Consider the following 19,015-nt stretch of genomic DNA (forward strand, 5'->3'; position numbering starts at 1 on the left):
ATTAGATAAGATTAGATTTCTTTGTGATTTCTTCAAGGAAAGCTAATCTCTGCTTCGCTATACATTGCTGACATGTTTCATGTCTGGCTGTTCCAAGATCTTAAATCTAATCTATCCAGGAATGCATTGCGACACTAAACGCCACTCACACCTTGGTGAGACATGACGTATGTGACATTCTCAGTTGGATGCTAACTGCATAACTCTGTGTGAATACTGAACCCCATATAATCGTCAAGCAAATGCAAAATGGGTCTTAATACAGCATTTAAGAAAAAAAATGGTGATTCATTGCTTGTACATGTTATATCTATAAGGATATATTATATACAGTTTATCAATGTGAGGATATTTATTTTCTATATTGACATAATGACTCACAAATTTTAAATGACAGAGGATGGGAGCATAATTTCTTCACACCAATAAGCCCATTTTAATTTCTCCACATCCCCACACCCGATATTCCCAACAGTTTTGACCATTTCCTGCTGACATAGACCTCATCGCCTGTCACCCACCCATCTTCCTCCACCGCCACCCACTGCCCCACCCTGTCCAAACCACAAACAGTGATTGTTCCACTGCTGTTCTCTGTCTGATTGCCCTTGCAATTTATATGAGAAAGGTGGGGGCTGGGGTATGGGGGTTTCTCAGCGAAACCACTGAAATAGATGGTATAGATGGCGGAAGAAAGCTCCAGGACATAATGACCACAAAACAATAAAAGATGATGCATTAATCTTCATATTCAGTTTGCTTCCACTAAGTACATGCACTTTAAAAGTTGAATTTCAGACTCAATAAAGCAATTTATGTTTTTAATGTCATATAAATATATTACTACAAGCACAAATTCCAGAATGAGACAACAGACTGCCTATCTGGGTGGTGTCCTGCTCAGGGTAGGATAGAAGCACATGTGAAGGGGGTAGAGATGGGTCAGGGTCAGTCCATCCAGCCACACATCCTGCTATTGCATCTTATGAGTTACTCCCAAATCCATTTACAGGGATCTACGTCCTGTCCTGTCCTGTCTTGTCCTGTGAAGCTTTGCATTTGGCACTGCTGCTGCACCAGTTTCCTCTGTGCCGATTTCTTTTACAGCGTTTCCTTGAAATGAATGCACGACAATGAGCTCGGGTCGTTCACAATATCACCATGATATACTGTGCTGATGTGAGTTAAAAGCGTGGGAAACAGGTGTACGCCCAAACCAGGTGTGAAGAGCCCTGCCAAAACTCAAACTTGTATGGTTTCCTGTCTTGAATAGATGTTGTGCCATCTCCTTGTAACGGTTCTATGGTGTGGCTTCCAAAGTAAATACTTGCAGCAAAGCTTTTAACAGGTTCCATGTTAAATTATTTATTGGTTTGGTCACACTTTACAGGATTATGATCACTTATATGGAAATAAAACCAACAATATATACTTTGTGTAATGTATATTCCACAAAAACAAAAATAAAGTGATCAGTGTAGTCTAATTCACAACAATGATTCTTCTGTAGCGGTTCTTTTCAGTGGATCAAAACCATACAATAGCCAGGTTTTCATCCAAAGTTTCAAATTTGACTTAGGCGCAAAATTGGAATACCGCACAAAACTCACATAATCCAACGAATCAAAGTGAACTAAATCGTCACTTCATGATAAACTGGCACTATACATCACTAAGAACATTAGGAGAAGCTACTGAATATAATAACTGTCCTATATAATAAATTACTTGCACCTTAGAATGAGCAGACGAAACAATTAATTGAGGTTATTGCTTTCGGAGGTGGATTTTGTTGTTTGGGAACGCAGTCATTTAACAGTTCTGGGAGACAATTATACAGAAATACTCTGATGACAGACTTTGCTCGTGCATTTCCGAATGACCACATAACAACATTTTAGATGCTGTGGAAAGAGATCAGTTCGCTGGTTAGTCAGGATTTACCGTCCCATAGCAAAAAGTTACATTACTTTTTTGATGCGCTTGGAGGAATTTATTCGCAAAATGCATTTCCATCTCCCATTATTCACATGAACCCTTTTTTTTGCACAAGTCAAATACCACCTCAAACGAGCGTAAAAACTTTTTTACGAATGAAGCCATTTTTATTCAAAATTCTGCATTTCCATCCCTCGATTCAAATGCGATACTTTAATATATGCATAAAAGCAGGATGATGGAAACCCAGCTAATGTTCCAAAATGAATAACTTCCATTAACCAGATCTTTTAACAAATAGTTCAAAAAGACTGTTTGAATCACATTGCCCTGAATGATTTACAGCATGCAAAAATGAATATTATAACTGAATTATATCCAATTGAATCAGAATCAAATCAAAGAGCTTATGCATCAGAATCAATTACAGAATCATTACATTGAATCTGTAAATCTGTATCAATAATAACCTGCACTTGCAATTAACTGTGATTAAAGGTGCAGTAGGAGATCTAGGGAAATGCAGGTCTTTGACAAACCTTCAGATTTAGACAATAATACTAGTGCTGTCAACATTAACGCGCTAACGAATGCGATGAATTTTTGTCTGGTTTAACGTGTCAAAATATTTACCGCAATTAACGCAGCATCCGTATTTTCTGCCATCCGTTGGCTAGCTTTACATTATATGATCACGCTCTTATTCATTTAAATGCTTTTAAACATTTCAAGCGCGGCAAGACAAAAGAGAATGCGCTGTCTGTGAATGCCCTTATGTGACACATACACACACACACACACACACACAATGCATAGACAGGGCGCCAGAATCCAGTTCTCTTAAGCGCTTGAACTAACAATAAACATCCCAAAGTGCCAGTTTTGTCGATTATCCTCATAAGAGCAATCTTAAATGATTTATATAAAGTCTAAAATGAACAAAAAGAGTTGTGAGAGAATGAGGCGAGATCCATAGACAGTATATAAACGGTGAGATCCGCGTGTCTGTCTGCTCTTAAAGGGACAGCAGCCAATAAAGCTTCCTGTCAGTAAAGTTAAAGAACAAAGGGAACAGAGAAAATGACTCGCTGCTCTTGACTAAATAACTTTTGTAGCTTTAATAAGGATTAACTATTTAATTTATAGTTTATGCAGTGCAGACTGCATATAACTTTGATAACTTATTTTTTATAAATTAAATTTCTGTATATTTCCTAACTGTTAAGACAGGAACCGCAGGAGTAAACATGACATTTATTATGGGTTTATGTTAGCATTGTTTTAAGTTTACTTAAATTAAAAACTTATATTTTTGAAGCCTAATAATAAATGTAAAAAAAAAAAAAAAAAAAAAAAAAAAAAAAAAAAATCAGTAACTGTATTAATATCAGTAATACTGGCCTTCATTCATAAAAAGATGTCATTTAAACAAGTATTTAAATTTAACTGTGAAATTATTACATTAAAAAATATATTAAAAACGTACAAAAACATTTCTTTTTTTATTGCGATTAATTGCGATTAATCACAGAAAAAATGTGTGATTAATCTAGTTAAAGTTTTTACAGACAAATCTCTCTGTAGTTAAGATTCAAACTTCTTTTTTACTGTTGAGACTTGGATAAAAATTAAGAAAAGCACTGTAAGATTCATCTTGGCATTGTTTTACACAAGATATGTTACTACCTCTTTAACAGGGATTCCATAAATTAGAACCAAAAGTTCACACTTTTAAGAGGAAATCTCTCACATTCAATAATATTAAGCATGAGACCAGACACGTTAGAGAAATGATTTATGGTACTGTGATGAGAGCCGTGGGAGTGGAGCAAGGCAGGTGGAGTTTAATGCTAATGAGCTCCACCTCCGCCACTCACCGGTCTCCGCTCTTTCATGCTGCTCGACCTCCTCAACACCGAGATCTCCCTCAGCAGCGAGGGCTCTTCTGACAGCATGTTCCTCCTCCATCTCGGGTTTCGGCATCAATGTAACACAGTTCATAGAATGGGAAGGGGGAGGCGGGAACCGGTGAAGTAAAAGTAAGTAAAGTTATTTATTAATTATTAAGTATTATTTTATTGTTTTTAAAAAAATCTAAATTTCAAAAATTTCAATTTCAAAATCTCAAATTTCTCAATGTCTCAGAATGTTTCAATTTGTATTTACAAAATGTGTAAATATGAGAAATATGAAAAAAACTTGCTGTTGAATTTTGTAATTTTGAAAGTTCAATAAAAGAAAAAAATATTGGAAAATGCTAACTTTAGCCTGATAGCACTGAAAGTGAACGTCCCATCCTCCCTGCAAATCGCTGTCCAAAGCCACGCCCCCTGAACACACGAACGCTCACAGATCAGATGATCAGAGACAACATTACTACAATACTTCATGTGTCATTCACCGGTTAGAAAAAAACTTAGTACAGCTAGTAAAAGTACTGCAATACCAGTGAGGAAGATCAGGTTTTTGGTGTTTGTCGCCATTTTTGGTGCCAAATTTAAAGCATACGTGATCACGCTGATGATGCATCCTGTCTGCGCGAACAGGGTGTCACAGAGGTATGCAAATACACATGTTGACAGGAAAGTCAATAAAACGCTTGGAACGAGCGTTTTGATTGGATGCCATTTCTTGGTCCTATGCCTTCCACCGAATATATAAATACAGATACATACATTTAGACTAAACTTATTGATTACTATAGGGATGTGAAGAAACTTTCAACCAGCATAACAAAAAATGTTTCTGAAGACAATAACCTATTGCACCTTAAATTATTCAGCATATTGGAATATCAGTCATTTAATCTGATTTTACATTTTAAACTGAATTTGACATACATTTTTACTTTAATAGTTCATATACATAGTGAGATAATTGAATCAAGAGCTTGCGAATCAGAATCAAAATGAATCTGGAAATGTGTATGAATACCCAGACCCCGCAAATAACTGTGATTAATAATTATTCATACCATGTAATTCATCCAAAAACATTTTCAGATGAATGACAGCCCTACTTTGACAGATTCATTTAAACATGAATAATTCACACAGTTATTGTGAGAGTGTGAGAAATGAACAGCTAACCTTCCTCTGTTAAACAGATGACCCAAATCTAAGTCACTGATGTAATATTGGCTCATGCCTTGTGACTGAAATGCCATTACCTCTCTGCTACTTTTTACCCTTTAGTACCGGTCTCTGTCATGAGCAAAGCCATCTGAATAACTAATGGTGCAGCAGTCACAGACAGGCAGCGATCCTCATGACTACAAAGCAAAAGTCTCACCTTGGCATCAGATTAGAGTGTCAAACAAAAAACCCCAGCTGAGGCCCTTCTGCTAACCGTACTGCACAACCCCCCTCCCCAACAACTAGTAACATAACCCCCTCATCCGCACACACATTAGCCAAATACACAGGGAGACAACATCAATATCAGTTGTCAAGAGCAACAATCGGTGTGGCAACGAAACAGGGGGTGGTGCTGCTTCCACAATGACAAGAACACAAACATGCTGATGGTGCGATAATTGCTCATGGTCTAATCACACCCTTTTGATTATAAAAAACATGCTCAGAGTTAAAGGTTAGACTAGATAAACATGTTTACTTGTAGTGACCAGTCAAACTGAAAGATAATTTCCTTGTATTGAACAACAAAATGTGTGAATTTACGCTGACTCATAGACAGCACCTAACATCACTGATGTTGCCACAAAAACATCACCACAACAAACTAGTACCGCTACGAAGCAAGCATGCTATAGGTTTTCTCCTTATAAAAGACACCCCTTCGACTTCACTGCTTTCCTCCCATACAACAGACACAATAACCTCTTTTATTCAGAACATGGGTGTCTAGGCCTAGGTTTCACTAGTTCCTCAGAAACAAGCCACCAGGCTTGTGCTTCCCCTGCCTATCTGACCTCTACTTTGGATCAGCTTTCCTGCTTTACTGAGGAACAATAAAAAACAATCCTCTTAGTGAATTTCTTTTGGCTGAAAGTGGAGGCATAATGTCCAGTCACAACTATCGTTAAGACTTAGGGTGATACTGTGTTTCTCTTGAAGGAAATGATTTTACAAACACTAAAGTGAAAGTGAAAAAAGTGAAAGAAAGTGAAGTGACATTCAGCCAAGTATGGTGACCCATACTCAGAATTTGTGCTCTGCATTTAACCCATCCGAAATGCACACACACAGAGCAGTGAACACACACACACACTGTGAGCACACACCCGGAGCAGTGGGCAGCCATTTATGCTGCGGCGCCCGGGGAGCAGTTGGGGGTTCGGTGCCTTGCTCAAGGGCACCTAAGTCGTGGTATTGAGGGTGGAGAGCAACACTATTTGTTGCTGTTGTGCCTTTAGACTTATAAGCATGTGAAACAAGACACGGTACTCACATGCAAGCTGCAAATTTGATATTGAGTGCAATAGTATTGCCACGTCTTCAATAGAAACTTGTTTGCAAATTCGGTATTAAATTGTGACAGGTTAAGAAAACATTCAAAATGTTAAAATCAGACTAAAACAATATGTCCTTTTTGAAAACTCCTGGCGCTCTCTCTAAATGTCAGGATCCTTCAGAAGGAAACGCAGAGTTGTAGGTGCTACACACAGCCAAGAACACCAGACGACTTATTCATCTTAAGGTGCAAAGGTCGGGCAAAAAAAGGCAAGGCAAAACGTGCAAAAAAAAGAAAAGGTGCAGGCAAAGAGCACTAATAATTTAATAACATTGTTAAATGTAATATTCTGCAAATCTCAAAATGAATAAACATTCATATTGTACATTCTAAAGCTGTGATGCTAATTCACTTTTAGCATTTTAAACAAATGATTTTAGTTTTTATAGTATTTTTTTTATGCGCTAACCTCTATTCCCTTTATTAGCTCATTTGAATAAGCTGGACCTTCTTATTACAAGCTCTTATGAATAGAAGAATAATTCTATACATCCTTTTCCCTCATTACCTCACTTTAGAGGGTCAAATTTCTAAACACATATATTATGTTATTTATATTGTAAATGACATGAAAAAACATGTAAAAGATCAGCAATGAAGAAGTCAAATGCGTGGACACTTACAGACTTACTTTACCAATCAATTTCCTCTTTTAATGTTTCAACACTTCAGCATATGCAAAATGCCCACAGTAGGCAACACATACATATTTATCATTCCACATCAGAGATTTTTAGCCTGATTTAGACATCATTCAAAGTGTCTGCTCTGCTGTGAATTTAGCATGCTTCAATATATAATTAAAAATCAAACAGAAGTGCCAGTTTATAGAGTCTAGATCAAGTCAAAGAGGATGATGTAATTCTAACCTCTTTTTTCCATCCTTACCATTTTTCTCAGTAAAGCTGTTACAATATGATGCTTATCAAGATGGCTGCCATTTAGACCAAATTCAACCTTGTATGTTCGCAAATTTGTTTTGATAAATATCTTTTACGATGTACTGAATGTTTCAGGCTTTTTTCTCCAGTTGACCCAGTCCTAAAACTAGCCTTGAGCAGCTTCAGACAACATGAGGTTTCTCTGGCCTACATGAAATCGGTGGATTCACTTGCAGGCTCTCTCTTTTTTTGTTCTTTTTTACATCATCGTTCCACACTTATTCCATGGCTAGACAGAGAGTTTACATAACTTCCCAGATTGGTAGATGCATTTTCTATTAGGTTTGTTTTGTGTTCTATCTCATCAGCTCTCTATGTGACATGCCTTGTTGCTGTGTTTGTGCTTGCAGACATGCTGGATAGCTTAAGCACAAACTATGTAGACTTTTCATCATCTTCTTTCATTCACATAGCCAACCACTCCTTTTTCTTTATATATTCTTCTTTATTTTTCAATCTATGACGTTCACCACTAAGTCGCTGAGTTTAGGAATCCTTTTGTGGGTCAATAGTTTTTGCTTAACGCATAATCCAATTTCAGATTACAGTAGCAATAAACACAGGCAGTCAACTTTCTTCCAAATAAATTATGGCATATGATGTAACAATGTGGAAAGCAGATGTATTTTACATCTACTTATGAACTATTCAAGAAAAACCAAGTAAACTGACACCTGACATTCCACTTAATAAAGAGCTTTGGTAACCGTGAGTACACCGACCGCAAGTTATGTGACGGTTTTTAAGTGGAAACAGAGACAGCACTTCTGAACTGTTAATGACATAATGTGTGAAACCCATGTTTGCAACAGTCTACTAAAAACTATTTTGCTTCAATCTTGCCTCCTTTTCTAAAAATGTTCAGCTTCATATCTTGCATGTCTTTGAGCACAAAACAGTGCCTGTGGACCAAAGTTGGCTCCTGGTGACGTTCGATTTTTACTTTTGGCCCACGGCCCTCAATCAATTTTCATTCATGGCCCTTTGCAGTGAAAATTTTGGTCATTTCTGTCTGAAAGGGATAACAGAACCAAAAAAAATGAAAATTCCGCCATCACTAACTCACTTCCAAAACTATTTGCCTTACTATCTACTCACGTAATTTCAGTCTGTTCATCATATAAAGCAATAACATTAATAAGGAAGAATACTATACAGTCATTTTGACTACCTATATGGCTCTTTTTGGTAAGATTTTAAGTTTAAACCCTCTAGTCAACACACATCGGTTTTGAATGGAAAATAACAATCAGTACAGAAAGTCAAATGAGTATGGAACTCCATGAGGGTGAGTAGATGATGACAAAAGTTTTGAGTGATTCCTTAAATGCTACTATTTAATATTAATAAATCTTGAGGCAATCATAAACATGAATAGGCCTTTAATAAGATACCCAGACATACAAATTGCAAAATGCAGGAGAACGAAAGCCCAATATAAATTTTATTAACTGTGTGTGCAAAAATAAGGCCAAGCCTTAGCCATGATACCTTGAGAAGCAAACATGTTTTTGTATTAAAAATGTTACAACAAGCAGTTTACTGGCATCTGTTTACTTACACGTGCACACCATTAACAATGGCAACTTTTAATGTTTTTAATTAAGATACAACAAAACGGATGCATAAATATGCCACTGAATACTACAAAAATGCAATAAGAGTAACTGCAGTTTGGCATTCACACAATGATGTAACCAAATATCTCAAATTGGGGGAGGTCAACAGTAAAAAGTCATTAAATGCCTATAATGATCAACCACTAATCTGAATGTTGATGCTTATGGCCCTGTCTATGAATACAAGGCATAGCTTGGTCGTAAAAACAGAATTCACAAACTGAATTCAAATACAAACCATGAAGAGAAGTGGGTTAACATCACATCACGTAGGCCTGAGGTTTACAAGAAAATTTTAACAAAGACCACAGATGACTGCAAACCAATCATCCACAAATTAAATGGTATAGATAGTCTTTAAAAGAATTCTTACTCCTGAGCTAAACGACAACAAAGACAGCCATAGAAAAATACTCTCAATAGTCATCTGTGACAGTGTTTTAAGGGAGGGGCCGGATGCTGTTCATTTTAAAATTCATGTTCTAGTCAATGTAACCTTTTAGTTTGTGAATTAATTGAGATATATTTTTTTGATAGCAGTCCCAAACGCTACTGACAATTTCAGATCTATAAAACTCCAGCCCCACTTCTGGCTCATGGCAGTGATTCTGACTGAGATATTAATGAATCGTTCTTTAGACTCGATACTTTTCAAAGAATCGCAAAATCGATTCGACTGACTCTTTGAAAAATTCGACTGAATAGTTTTTTTGAGTTATGTCTGATTCATAGTGAACTGATAAATGACTCAACTGATAAGCACTTTGGGATTGAATCAATTAATTGACCAGCAATGGCCAATAAATACTTTAATAGCTAACAAAAGTAATGTTACAAATGGAAATACTACATACTTTGAGTATGTCTGACTGCAGTTTTATAAACACATACAAAACAGAGTCTGTTTTAAAACAACATTTTTACTAAAGTTTATATATATATATATATATATATATATATATATATATATATATATATATATATATATATATAGCCAATCTATTTGTTTTACTTCAATACAAAATTACAGGCCTATTAAGTTTTTTATGAGCAGAATAGAGGTTGCAACAGGGACAAGTAAAAGGATCATACTAATAAGAAAATAATTCAATAATTAAAAAAAATAAATAAAAAATTAATAAACAGAAATAAGTGACATAGAAAACTGAAAACATAGAAAATGTAATATATAATCCCAGGATGCCTTAATGGCGACGTAAAAGAGTCGCTGAATCTGTTATTTTGAACCATTCCTTTGAAACGAAGCGTTTTGAATGAACCGATTCGCGAGTCTCACTTCGCATCAACTCCTCATCTAGCGGAATAAAATGACGTAAGAGCGCTTTTCACTTACGTGGTCTGCATTCCTGTCGTTCCCCGGCTGCAGCGCTGCGCGTGAGGACATGGTCTCCGGAGCTTCAGCCTTCAGCAGCCCTGGGTTTATTTCAGCGATCCGTGGACAGTCGCTAGTTGAATCAGCACAGAGAAACAGTCAGCAGCCGAGCCAGTATCGCGAGGCTATCGCTGCCCTCTCAGACCACCAGTACAGCGTTTCCCCTAAACAATCCTCATTTTCGTTTAAGTTTGCTGGATGGTTCGCGCAATACTGGTGGGATAAGAACAAAGATTAAAAAAAGGCTATATGATGCTCATGTCTGTGGGAGTTTGACTAGCCGAAACAATAGATAATTTTGTCCTTATCTAGACGAAAACGTCTCGTTCAATTGTCCTCATACCATGTCCATATACAGCGTCTGGTTTGCAGAAATGTATGTTGTATCCTCAACGATCAGCATTTGACGAATGTATATCACGAGACAGACGGAAAGAAAACAAAAGCAGAAAAGAAGAGGAAGAAAAAAAAGCTACCGCAGCATCAAACAGGAAAACATAGTCCTTTTTTCAATGAGTCTAGGGTTGTCCAGAGAAAATAAACCACTCCCACGGACGCAGTGTCCCCTTCAAAGTGTCATATGTGTGCATTTCCAGGAAAACAATAAATTAATAAATAAACAACAGCGGGTACGATACGAAATCCAAACTATTACGCGTATCTCGAGCGCACTCCCGTCCCGACAAAGACCAGTGAACAGTATCCTTTATCGGGGAGGCAGGGTAACGTTATGGGAATGCTCCCAAAGATAAAAACTGTACAGTGGATGTAAAACGTTCATACCCAGCAGAGAGTGACACTGGCATCAAGGAAGGACGTCAGAAGAAAGAATCGGCTGGGCAGGGCAGCGGGGACGCGCGCACACACACCCTTCCCCATGGTCCTAAACACACTGACTCTTCATTCATTCATGTAGCGAGAACCATCGCTAGACAAACAGGGATGATATAATAAATGTCTTCCACTCCTCCAGCTGGTCACTGTACGCTAGTACAACCTGGTGCTTGGAACATGCATCTGCATAATATCATATTTTGTCTATGAAAGATGACATATGTGACACAGGATCACAAAACAAGTCATAAAGGTCTTTTTTAATTTATTTATTGATAATTATACATCATCTGAAAGTTATAAATAAACAACTAAATTGTCACGTACAAGTTATATGACAAACAACAAGCAGTGAAATGTAGGTCTGGCATACTCTTTTTAGACTGTGCAAAAAATAAAAGAAAAAGAAATACAAATAATGATATATATGAAAAAATAATAAGAACATTAAATACAAATAATGAAATATACACAATATATTAAACTACTGTGGTGCAGTGAGGATGAGTTGCATAGGTTAAACATATTAGGATGAGTTGCAGGTTATCTCAAAAAGTGCAGTGTGCAGAGAGTTATTGGGTAACCCTACACTACCAGAGTCTCTAAAGTGCAGTCTGTTATATGTCCATCTCTCCTCCAGAGAGAGGAGAGATGTTCTGGAGATACGCTCTGCTGGCCTTTATGAAATAACGATCCTGGGCTGAGCTGTTTCCATACCGCGATGAGATGCAGTGAGTCAATATACTTTCTATAGCCCCGATATAGACCTATTATATTAAATATTGACAAAATTGCCTTTAAAGTTGTCCAAACGTAGTTCTTAGCAATGCATATTACTAATCAAAAATGAAGTTTTGATTTATTTATGGTAGGAAATATTTAACACAATATTTCATGGAGCAGATTCTTTACTTAAAATCCTAATGGCATAAAAGAATTTCCTTTTGGCATAAAAGAAAAATCAATCATTTTGACCCATACAATGTGTTCTTAGCTACTGCTACAAACATAACCATGTTACTTATGACTGGTTTTGTGATCCAGGGTCACATATATCCTGCATTGCTAAATTAAGAAGACATATAGAGATACAAACGGTACGAAGAATTTTTATTAACCACAAATTAAATTTAAATTAAATTAAATTTATGCATTTAGCAGATGCTTTTATCCAAATAAGTGACTTACAGTGCATTGCCAACAAATATTATTAACAAATATTATTAATAATATAATATAAAACCATTTGAATGTTTGGGCCAGTTAGACTTGTTCTGAAAGAAATTAATAATTTTATTTAGCATGGTTATATTAAATTAGTTAAAAAGTGACATTTTAATGTTACAAAGATTTATATGTCAAATAAATGCTGTTCTTTTTAATATTCTTTTTAACATTGATAATAATAAGAAATATTTTTGAACACCAAATCAGCATATCTGAAGGATCATGTGACACTAAAGACTGGAATAATGCCTGCTGAAAATTCAGCTGTCATTTTAGGAATAAATTACATTTTAAAATATATTAAAATATAAACGATTTCTTTTATTTTAGATAATATGTTTATAATATTTCTACAGTCATGTTTGGCTCAGTGGTTTTATGCTACTATTTTTTTTGTAAAGCTAATACATTTTAATCCTAACCATTATGAAACATTTGCTGAATTAGAATTGCTTTATGGGTAGAAATATGGAGTTATTATATATATGCAATATATGCTAATATTTAAATAATTTGATTAATGGTTAAAAAAATAGTGCTTTATGAAATAAAGCTTTGTGAATGGAGATCCCTCGCAAATTTGGGGGTCCTTGCTTTGCATTAAAATATGGATAACTGAACATCATCAGACAAATAATACAATATAATAGTTTTGATGCATTTATTACAACGACATTAAAAAACTATTACCATAGGCCTATATTATTTTGATTTCTGACTGTTCTCTAGTTAATTTTAGCCTATGCCTATTTGAACTTGCACAAAAACATTAATCCACGGATTGAACAATCTTAAAGCTAGATTAAACATTGAACATTTTGCCTAATGTTGTCTATTTTATGAAACAACAAATACTGGCAATCATAAAAAAAATTCTGAAAAACAGCCCACACAAACCTTAGAACTACCTTTATAAAACAACCTTCAGAGGTTAACTCATTATATCTCTAGAAACAAGCAGTCCTTGCATGTCAAGACATCATCAGCACCTATAACCCCATCTGCAGTAACAGCATTCTAATAACACTAAAACACTGTTAATAACCTTTTTATTTAATTTTTTGTCCCAGAAACCATGCCCCACCACACAGTTCTGACTGGCTGAAGTACTGTTCCACTTTTCAAAACCATAATTCCTGAAGTGGGACACTATAGGAAATTTGATTAAAATAAATTATTTATACATAGTATCAGAATTGTTTTTCTTAAAATTAATGTATACTCCTTAATATCAAGTTTGTCAAAACTCAATATCACTGACCTTTGGGTGGTCTTTATACAAGGTGCTTCCTGTTTGATGACTGCTCCACCTTCATGATTTTGATCACATGAAACCACAGCTTTGCTTACCCATAGTTTCACTGACATTCACATATTTATAGGGAAGCTACAAACACAAGACCATAGGTGTCCCACAGTAGACAGTGTCCCACTTCAGGGCAATTCACCCTACCCCAAACCAAACCTCCACCCATCCCTCAACAGCCCTAAACCCAGAACTTTCTATTTAAGTGAAAAAAGTGAAAGTGACGTGACATACAGCCAAGTATGTTGGCCCATACTCAGAATTCATGCTCTGCATTTAACCCATACAAAGTGCACACACATAGCAATGAACACACACACACACACACACACACACACACACACACCCCGTGAACACACACCCGGAGCAGTGGGCAGCCATTTATGCTATGGCGCCCTGGGAGCAGTTGGGGGTTCAGTGACTAGTGGGACTATGCTGGACATTAGCAAAACCATCAGTTCTGACAATGTCAGTAATTTGCTTTTGAATGAGCAAAGAAAAGACATCGTTCTTCTCAACTGCGCCATCTATTGGTTAATAAAGGGCAGTGTATTGATTTATTTCCCTATTTTGTTAGACTGTGAATAAATAGCTTTCACATAATTGAAGGCAAGTATTAAAAAACAGAGAAACTGGCTAAAAAAGGACTACATTTGCTTGCAAACAAGACTCCACCATCCCCCGAATGGGGATTGCTTTATTTACAGTATCAAGGTAAAGCTTGTTGGTGAGCTGAGAATCTAGAGCACCACTGTTTTTACTCCTATATCAATATCAATATATTTATGTATGTATGTATTTAATAAAAACCTTTGGCAGTAATTTTCATCCACAGTTTCCATTCACCTGTTTGTACTGTTTTGTTATCTAACGTGTTTGCTGAGATCACCTAAGCTGTGGTGAGATTTTAACATGTGGTTAAGATGATCTTCGCATTTGTGACATCACAGATAGGGCCTTTTAAGCTCAGCTGTTCTGCTGACAGGTCTTTTTTTATTATTCTGTTGTGATACAGGACATTTGACTTCACAAGCACTCCGTTTTGCAGGCTGGATCTCTGTGCAGGTAAGTCTGTCTACACACTTTATTTCTAAGAGATATTTTTGAAATTATTATATATTGTGTGTTTAGAAACATATAGGCACATTATTAGATTATTATATGCTACATGATTAATTATCTCTAATACTAATGAAAAATGTGCAAATTGGTGGCTGAGAATGGATTTACTGGCCAAAAAAAAAAACATTCTCTCATTCTGTCTCAAATCTCACAGTCAGTTGTTTAAAATGAAAGTGAGAACTTATATACATATGCCCAGTTTCACATTGTGTCACAATCTAACTTCTAGGTTTCTAGATTCCTGCGGCTCGCATCATTAAAATGTTGTGGCTTTTGTCAATGGTTTTGGCTCTCATCGCAGTGGTGGACACCTGTCCGATACCCTGCATATGTGAAGATCATGACATCGTAATTTGTTCGGACCAGAGACTTCTGGAGCTCCCTTATCTGCCTCAGAATACCAAGCAATTATATGCTAAACACAATATGATTCAAGCTCTCCCAGATGAAGGTTTAGAAGGATTGTCGATTCTCGATCTCACCAAGAATGTCTTCAAATTGTCACTCAATACCACCTGGCAGAACATTAGCAATCTTACGAAGCTATTTCTGAGTGGAAATGGACTGAGCACATTAACACCAAGACAGTTTCAGGGGCTGCTGAACCTCAAAATGTTAGATCTCAGTGACAACTACATTGAAACACTTCCTCCGAAGTTCCTTTATGGGCTGACCAAGCTTCAGATCCTTAATCTGAATATGAACAAGATATTAAGTTTATCCTATGGCGTCCTGGATGGAGCTCCCGCCCTTAAGGACCTCCAACTCAGAAATAACATGATCGAGATGGTCGAGGTAGGTGTGTTTGAGAACTGCACACAACTACAACAAATTTATCTGGCAATTAACAACCTAAAAAGTGTAGGTGATGGGAGTTTCAAGGGTGCCATAGGGCTAAGTCACCTTGATCTTAGTCGAAATGGAATAGTTGCCATACCTATCGGTGTCCTTCAGGACACTCAGAACCTTACTAGCCTCTATCTTCAAAAAAATAACATAACTTCAATCCCTGAGGACAGTTTCTCTGAGATCCCCATGCTGAAGCATTTGGATTTGAGTCATAATGCTCTTGCTTCCATGTCCAACGGTTCGCTCAGAGGTCTTTCCCAGCTGGGCGCACTGGACCTGAGTTTCAATCAGTTGCGGATGCTAACATCAAATGTGTTTCAGGAATTGGGAAAGCTTGAGAGCCTTAATTTGTATCACAACAATCTGATGTTGCTTCCCAATGGCTTGTTCAATTACTTAAGCAGGGTAACAGAACTTCAGCTGGACAACAATAATATTTCTGTAATTCCACCTGACCTCTTTCACCCACTTTCTTCTTTGGAAGATCTACAACTGGACAACAATCACATTTCGGAGCTCCATTCACAGACTTTTATCAATCTGACGAATCTTAAGCATCTCGATCTTTCCAACAATGACCTTGTGAAGATTCCCATGCACCTCTTCAAAAGGACACGCCATCTGAGGGATCTTAGCCTGGAGAACAATCATATCCGTTACATTCCAAAACTGTCCTTGAAACACTTAGTCAAGCTACAGACTCTGAAACTCAGCAACAACAAACTGTCAAGACCCTTTGCAGATCTACTGACTGGTCTTAGTCATTTACGGGAGTTATTACTCAGTGAAAACCAGATAGAAACCATCCCTATTGGATTTTTCACAGGTCTTACAAAGCTGAAGTTTCTGGATTTGTCCAACAATAAATTGCATTCCATCTCTTCTGATGCCTTCGAAGATCTGTCGGCATTGAAAGAGCTGGATCTGAGATTCAATGCTCTCGATAAACTTCCAGAGGACATCTTCACATCTTTGAGAAATCTCAAAAGGCTCTATCTGGAAAACAACCAGCTCACACACTTGCCCACCAAAGTGTTTTCTGCTCTATCCAGATTGGAAGAGCTCCATTTGGACAGAAACCAGATCCAGCACATTCATCCAACACAGTTTGAAGGCTTAGTGATGTTACGCGAACTTGACATTACATTTAATCAACTGCGCTATATGGACAAAGGGACTCTGATGCCTTTAGCAAATCTAAGGGTTATCCATCTTAATGAGAATCCATGGGATTGCTCTTGTGTGTTCATTCTCTATATAAGTCAGTGGTTTAACAATAATACTCGCTTAGTAAAAACTACACCCATGTGCTATTCTGGTCAACATCTTTCCTATCCAGCTCTTTCCCCATATTCATTATCACAGCATTGTGCAAATTCTGCATGTATCTCTTTTAACACAGATAAATCAGTGGTTCTCATTGCTTTCACTCTGGGTTATCTTTTACTTTGAGATCTGGCTGTCTGTGCTGTGCTTAACTCTGAGATCTGTGTGGTTAAAGTGTTGAGACATGAAACCATCACTTCTTGTGTGCAAATGATTTATGCTTTTGACCTCCGAAATGCATACATGTGTTGGCATCAGAGGAGCTATATACATGATATTACATAAAAAATGAAATATGATTTATCTGAGATTTAATGTTCTCTGTAAAAATAAACTGCTATGCCAAATACTTTCAGCATCTTTATATTTCTCAGAGTGTGTGACAGGATTGTGCATTTTAAAAAGACAACATGCTGACGCTGCTAGAGGGAATTTCCTCTTACTCATTTCAGAACCTAGAGAAGATTCACTTGCATTCACTCATCTGAGTGTTTCTAAGAATTTTATGTAGGTCTCTAAACAAGGATGTACGACCGTATGCAAACTGCGGTTAATTTTCTGCAAAACTAGTTCTGATCACATTTTCGTTGCACTTCTTCTTTTTACTGGCCTAGTTTGTAAATAATGACTAAAAACCTTTAAACATCTACATCGAAATTATATTTTACTAGATTTTGTTGTCTCTGAAGTAAGGCTGTCACGATATTAGATTTTTCATATCACGGTTATTGTGGCCATAAGAATTCACGATATCGATATATCGTGATATCTATAGAAACCTTGGGGGGGGGGGGGTACTGTCAAGTTCAACGGTATGATGAATAAATATTAATGGTAACACTTTACAATAAGATGCTATTTATTAACTAACATGAATGAACAGTGAGTGAACAATACATTTATTACACAATTTATTAATCTTTGTAAATGTTAATAAAAATAGTCGTTCATTGTTCATGTTAGTTCATAGTACATTAATGTTTACAAACACAACTTGAGATTTTAATAATGCATAAGTAAATGCTGAAATTAACATGAACTAAGATCAATAAATGCTGTGAAAATAGTGTTCATTATTATTTATGTCATTTATATGTGTTAACTTATGTAATTAACTAATGAACTTTATTGAAGAATGACTGCAGATGAGGCATTAAGTGCATGGAACTGAAACCAACTTTACATTTTACAGAGTTTAATGTAGAAATGTGGTCGCTCAGTTTTTCAAGATCAGTTTTAATCATGTAACTGTTAATAGATTTGAACGAAGAAATAAAGTGTTACTCCACACAGGCGATTTATTGCAAATAAAAAAATGAAGACAAGTAAAGAAAACGCGGTACTTATTAAGATAGTCACCCTTTACTTAAGTGTATGAACACAGAAAACCGCTGTTAATAGGTTATATAATATTTCCCAGTCTATGACTTGTGAAATAATGTCAACTTACTCTGATGAACACTGCTCTCCTCGGAGCAGCTGCGAGGGCTGCGTCTTCTTGTGTGACAGTGTCAGCGTTAAGGCACAATACTGCCACCTGGGCACTCAACCAGGTACTGGCGCTTGAGTATTTAAATGTGGTGTTATCATAAGAGACCCGTTCATTTTAAATATTGCGGTATATCATCACACACGAAATTAACACGATATCGATAATTGTTGCGTTGAATATCACGGTTATCGTCAATACCGGTATATCGCGACACCCCTACTCTGAAGTAATAAATGCAGAAGATTTTCAATGAATGTGGACACTTAGTCTGATGATACATGGGGCTACTTTTTAAGCAATTTTGGAAACCTTTTTTGAGCAATGTTGCTTGGACACGTTCCCCACTGAGAATGGGAAACACATTTCTATCTGGCTACTAGATTGATCATGAGCTCTGTGTTTCACCTGGTTGTCCATTGACATCAATACTAACCAAAGTTGCCTGGCAACATTGCTCAAAAAGTTGCCCCATGTTTCATCAGCCTAACAATAAAA

At 36.6% G+C, this 19,015-nt stretch overlaps 2 protein-coding genes across 19 annotated transcripts in view; one reads left to right on the top strand and one right to left on the bottom strand.

The window, feature by feature from the left end:
- mark4b (MAP/microtubule affinity-regulating kinase 4b) overlaps positions 1 to 11,254 on the bottom strand; it is a 45,205-nt gene extending 33,951 nt beyond the window's left edge. For 8 of the 18 annotated variants that reach the window (XM_059514411.1, XM_059514412.1, XM_059514410.1 and 5 more), the window contains exon 1: positions 10,326 to 11,253. In XM_059514411.1, the coding sequence (XP_059370394.1) occupies positions 10,326 to 10,376 (51 nt within the window). In that variant the 5' untranslated portion in view covers positions 10,377 to 11,253. Of the gene's footprint in view, positions 1 to 10,325 lie in introns of all 18 variants that reach the window. The other 10 variants (XM_059514413.1, XM_059514426.1, XM_059514423.1 and 7 more) reach the window with 3 other exon arrangements.
- A 3,407-nt stretch (positions 11,255 to 14,661) lies between these two features.
- On the top strand, positions 14,662 to 17,367 carry si:dkey-182i3.11 (insulin-like growth factor-binding protein complex acid labile subunit). Its single transcript, XM_059514431.1, has 2 exons — positions 14,662 to 14,796; positions 15,083 to 17,367. The coding sequence occupies exon 2, from the start codon at positions 15,115 to 15,117 to the stop codon at positions 17,152 to 17,154; it is 2,040 nt and encodes a 679-aa protein (XP_059370414.1). The 5' UTR covers positions 14,662 to 14,796; positions 15,083 to 15,114; the 3' UTR covers positions 17,155 to 17,367.
- The last annotated feature ends 1,648 nt before the right edge of the window (positions 17,368 to 19,015 follow it).

This window comes from Carassius carassius, chromosome 28 (genome assembly GCF_963082965.1).
Source record: "Carassius carassius chromosome 28, fCarCar2.1, whole genome shotgun sequence".
NCBI lineage: Eukaryota > Metazoa > Chordata > Actinopteri > Cypriniformes > Cyprinidae > Carassius > Carassius carassius.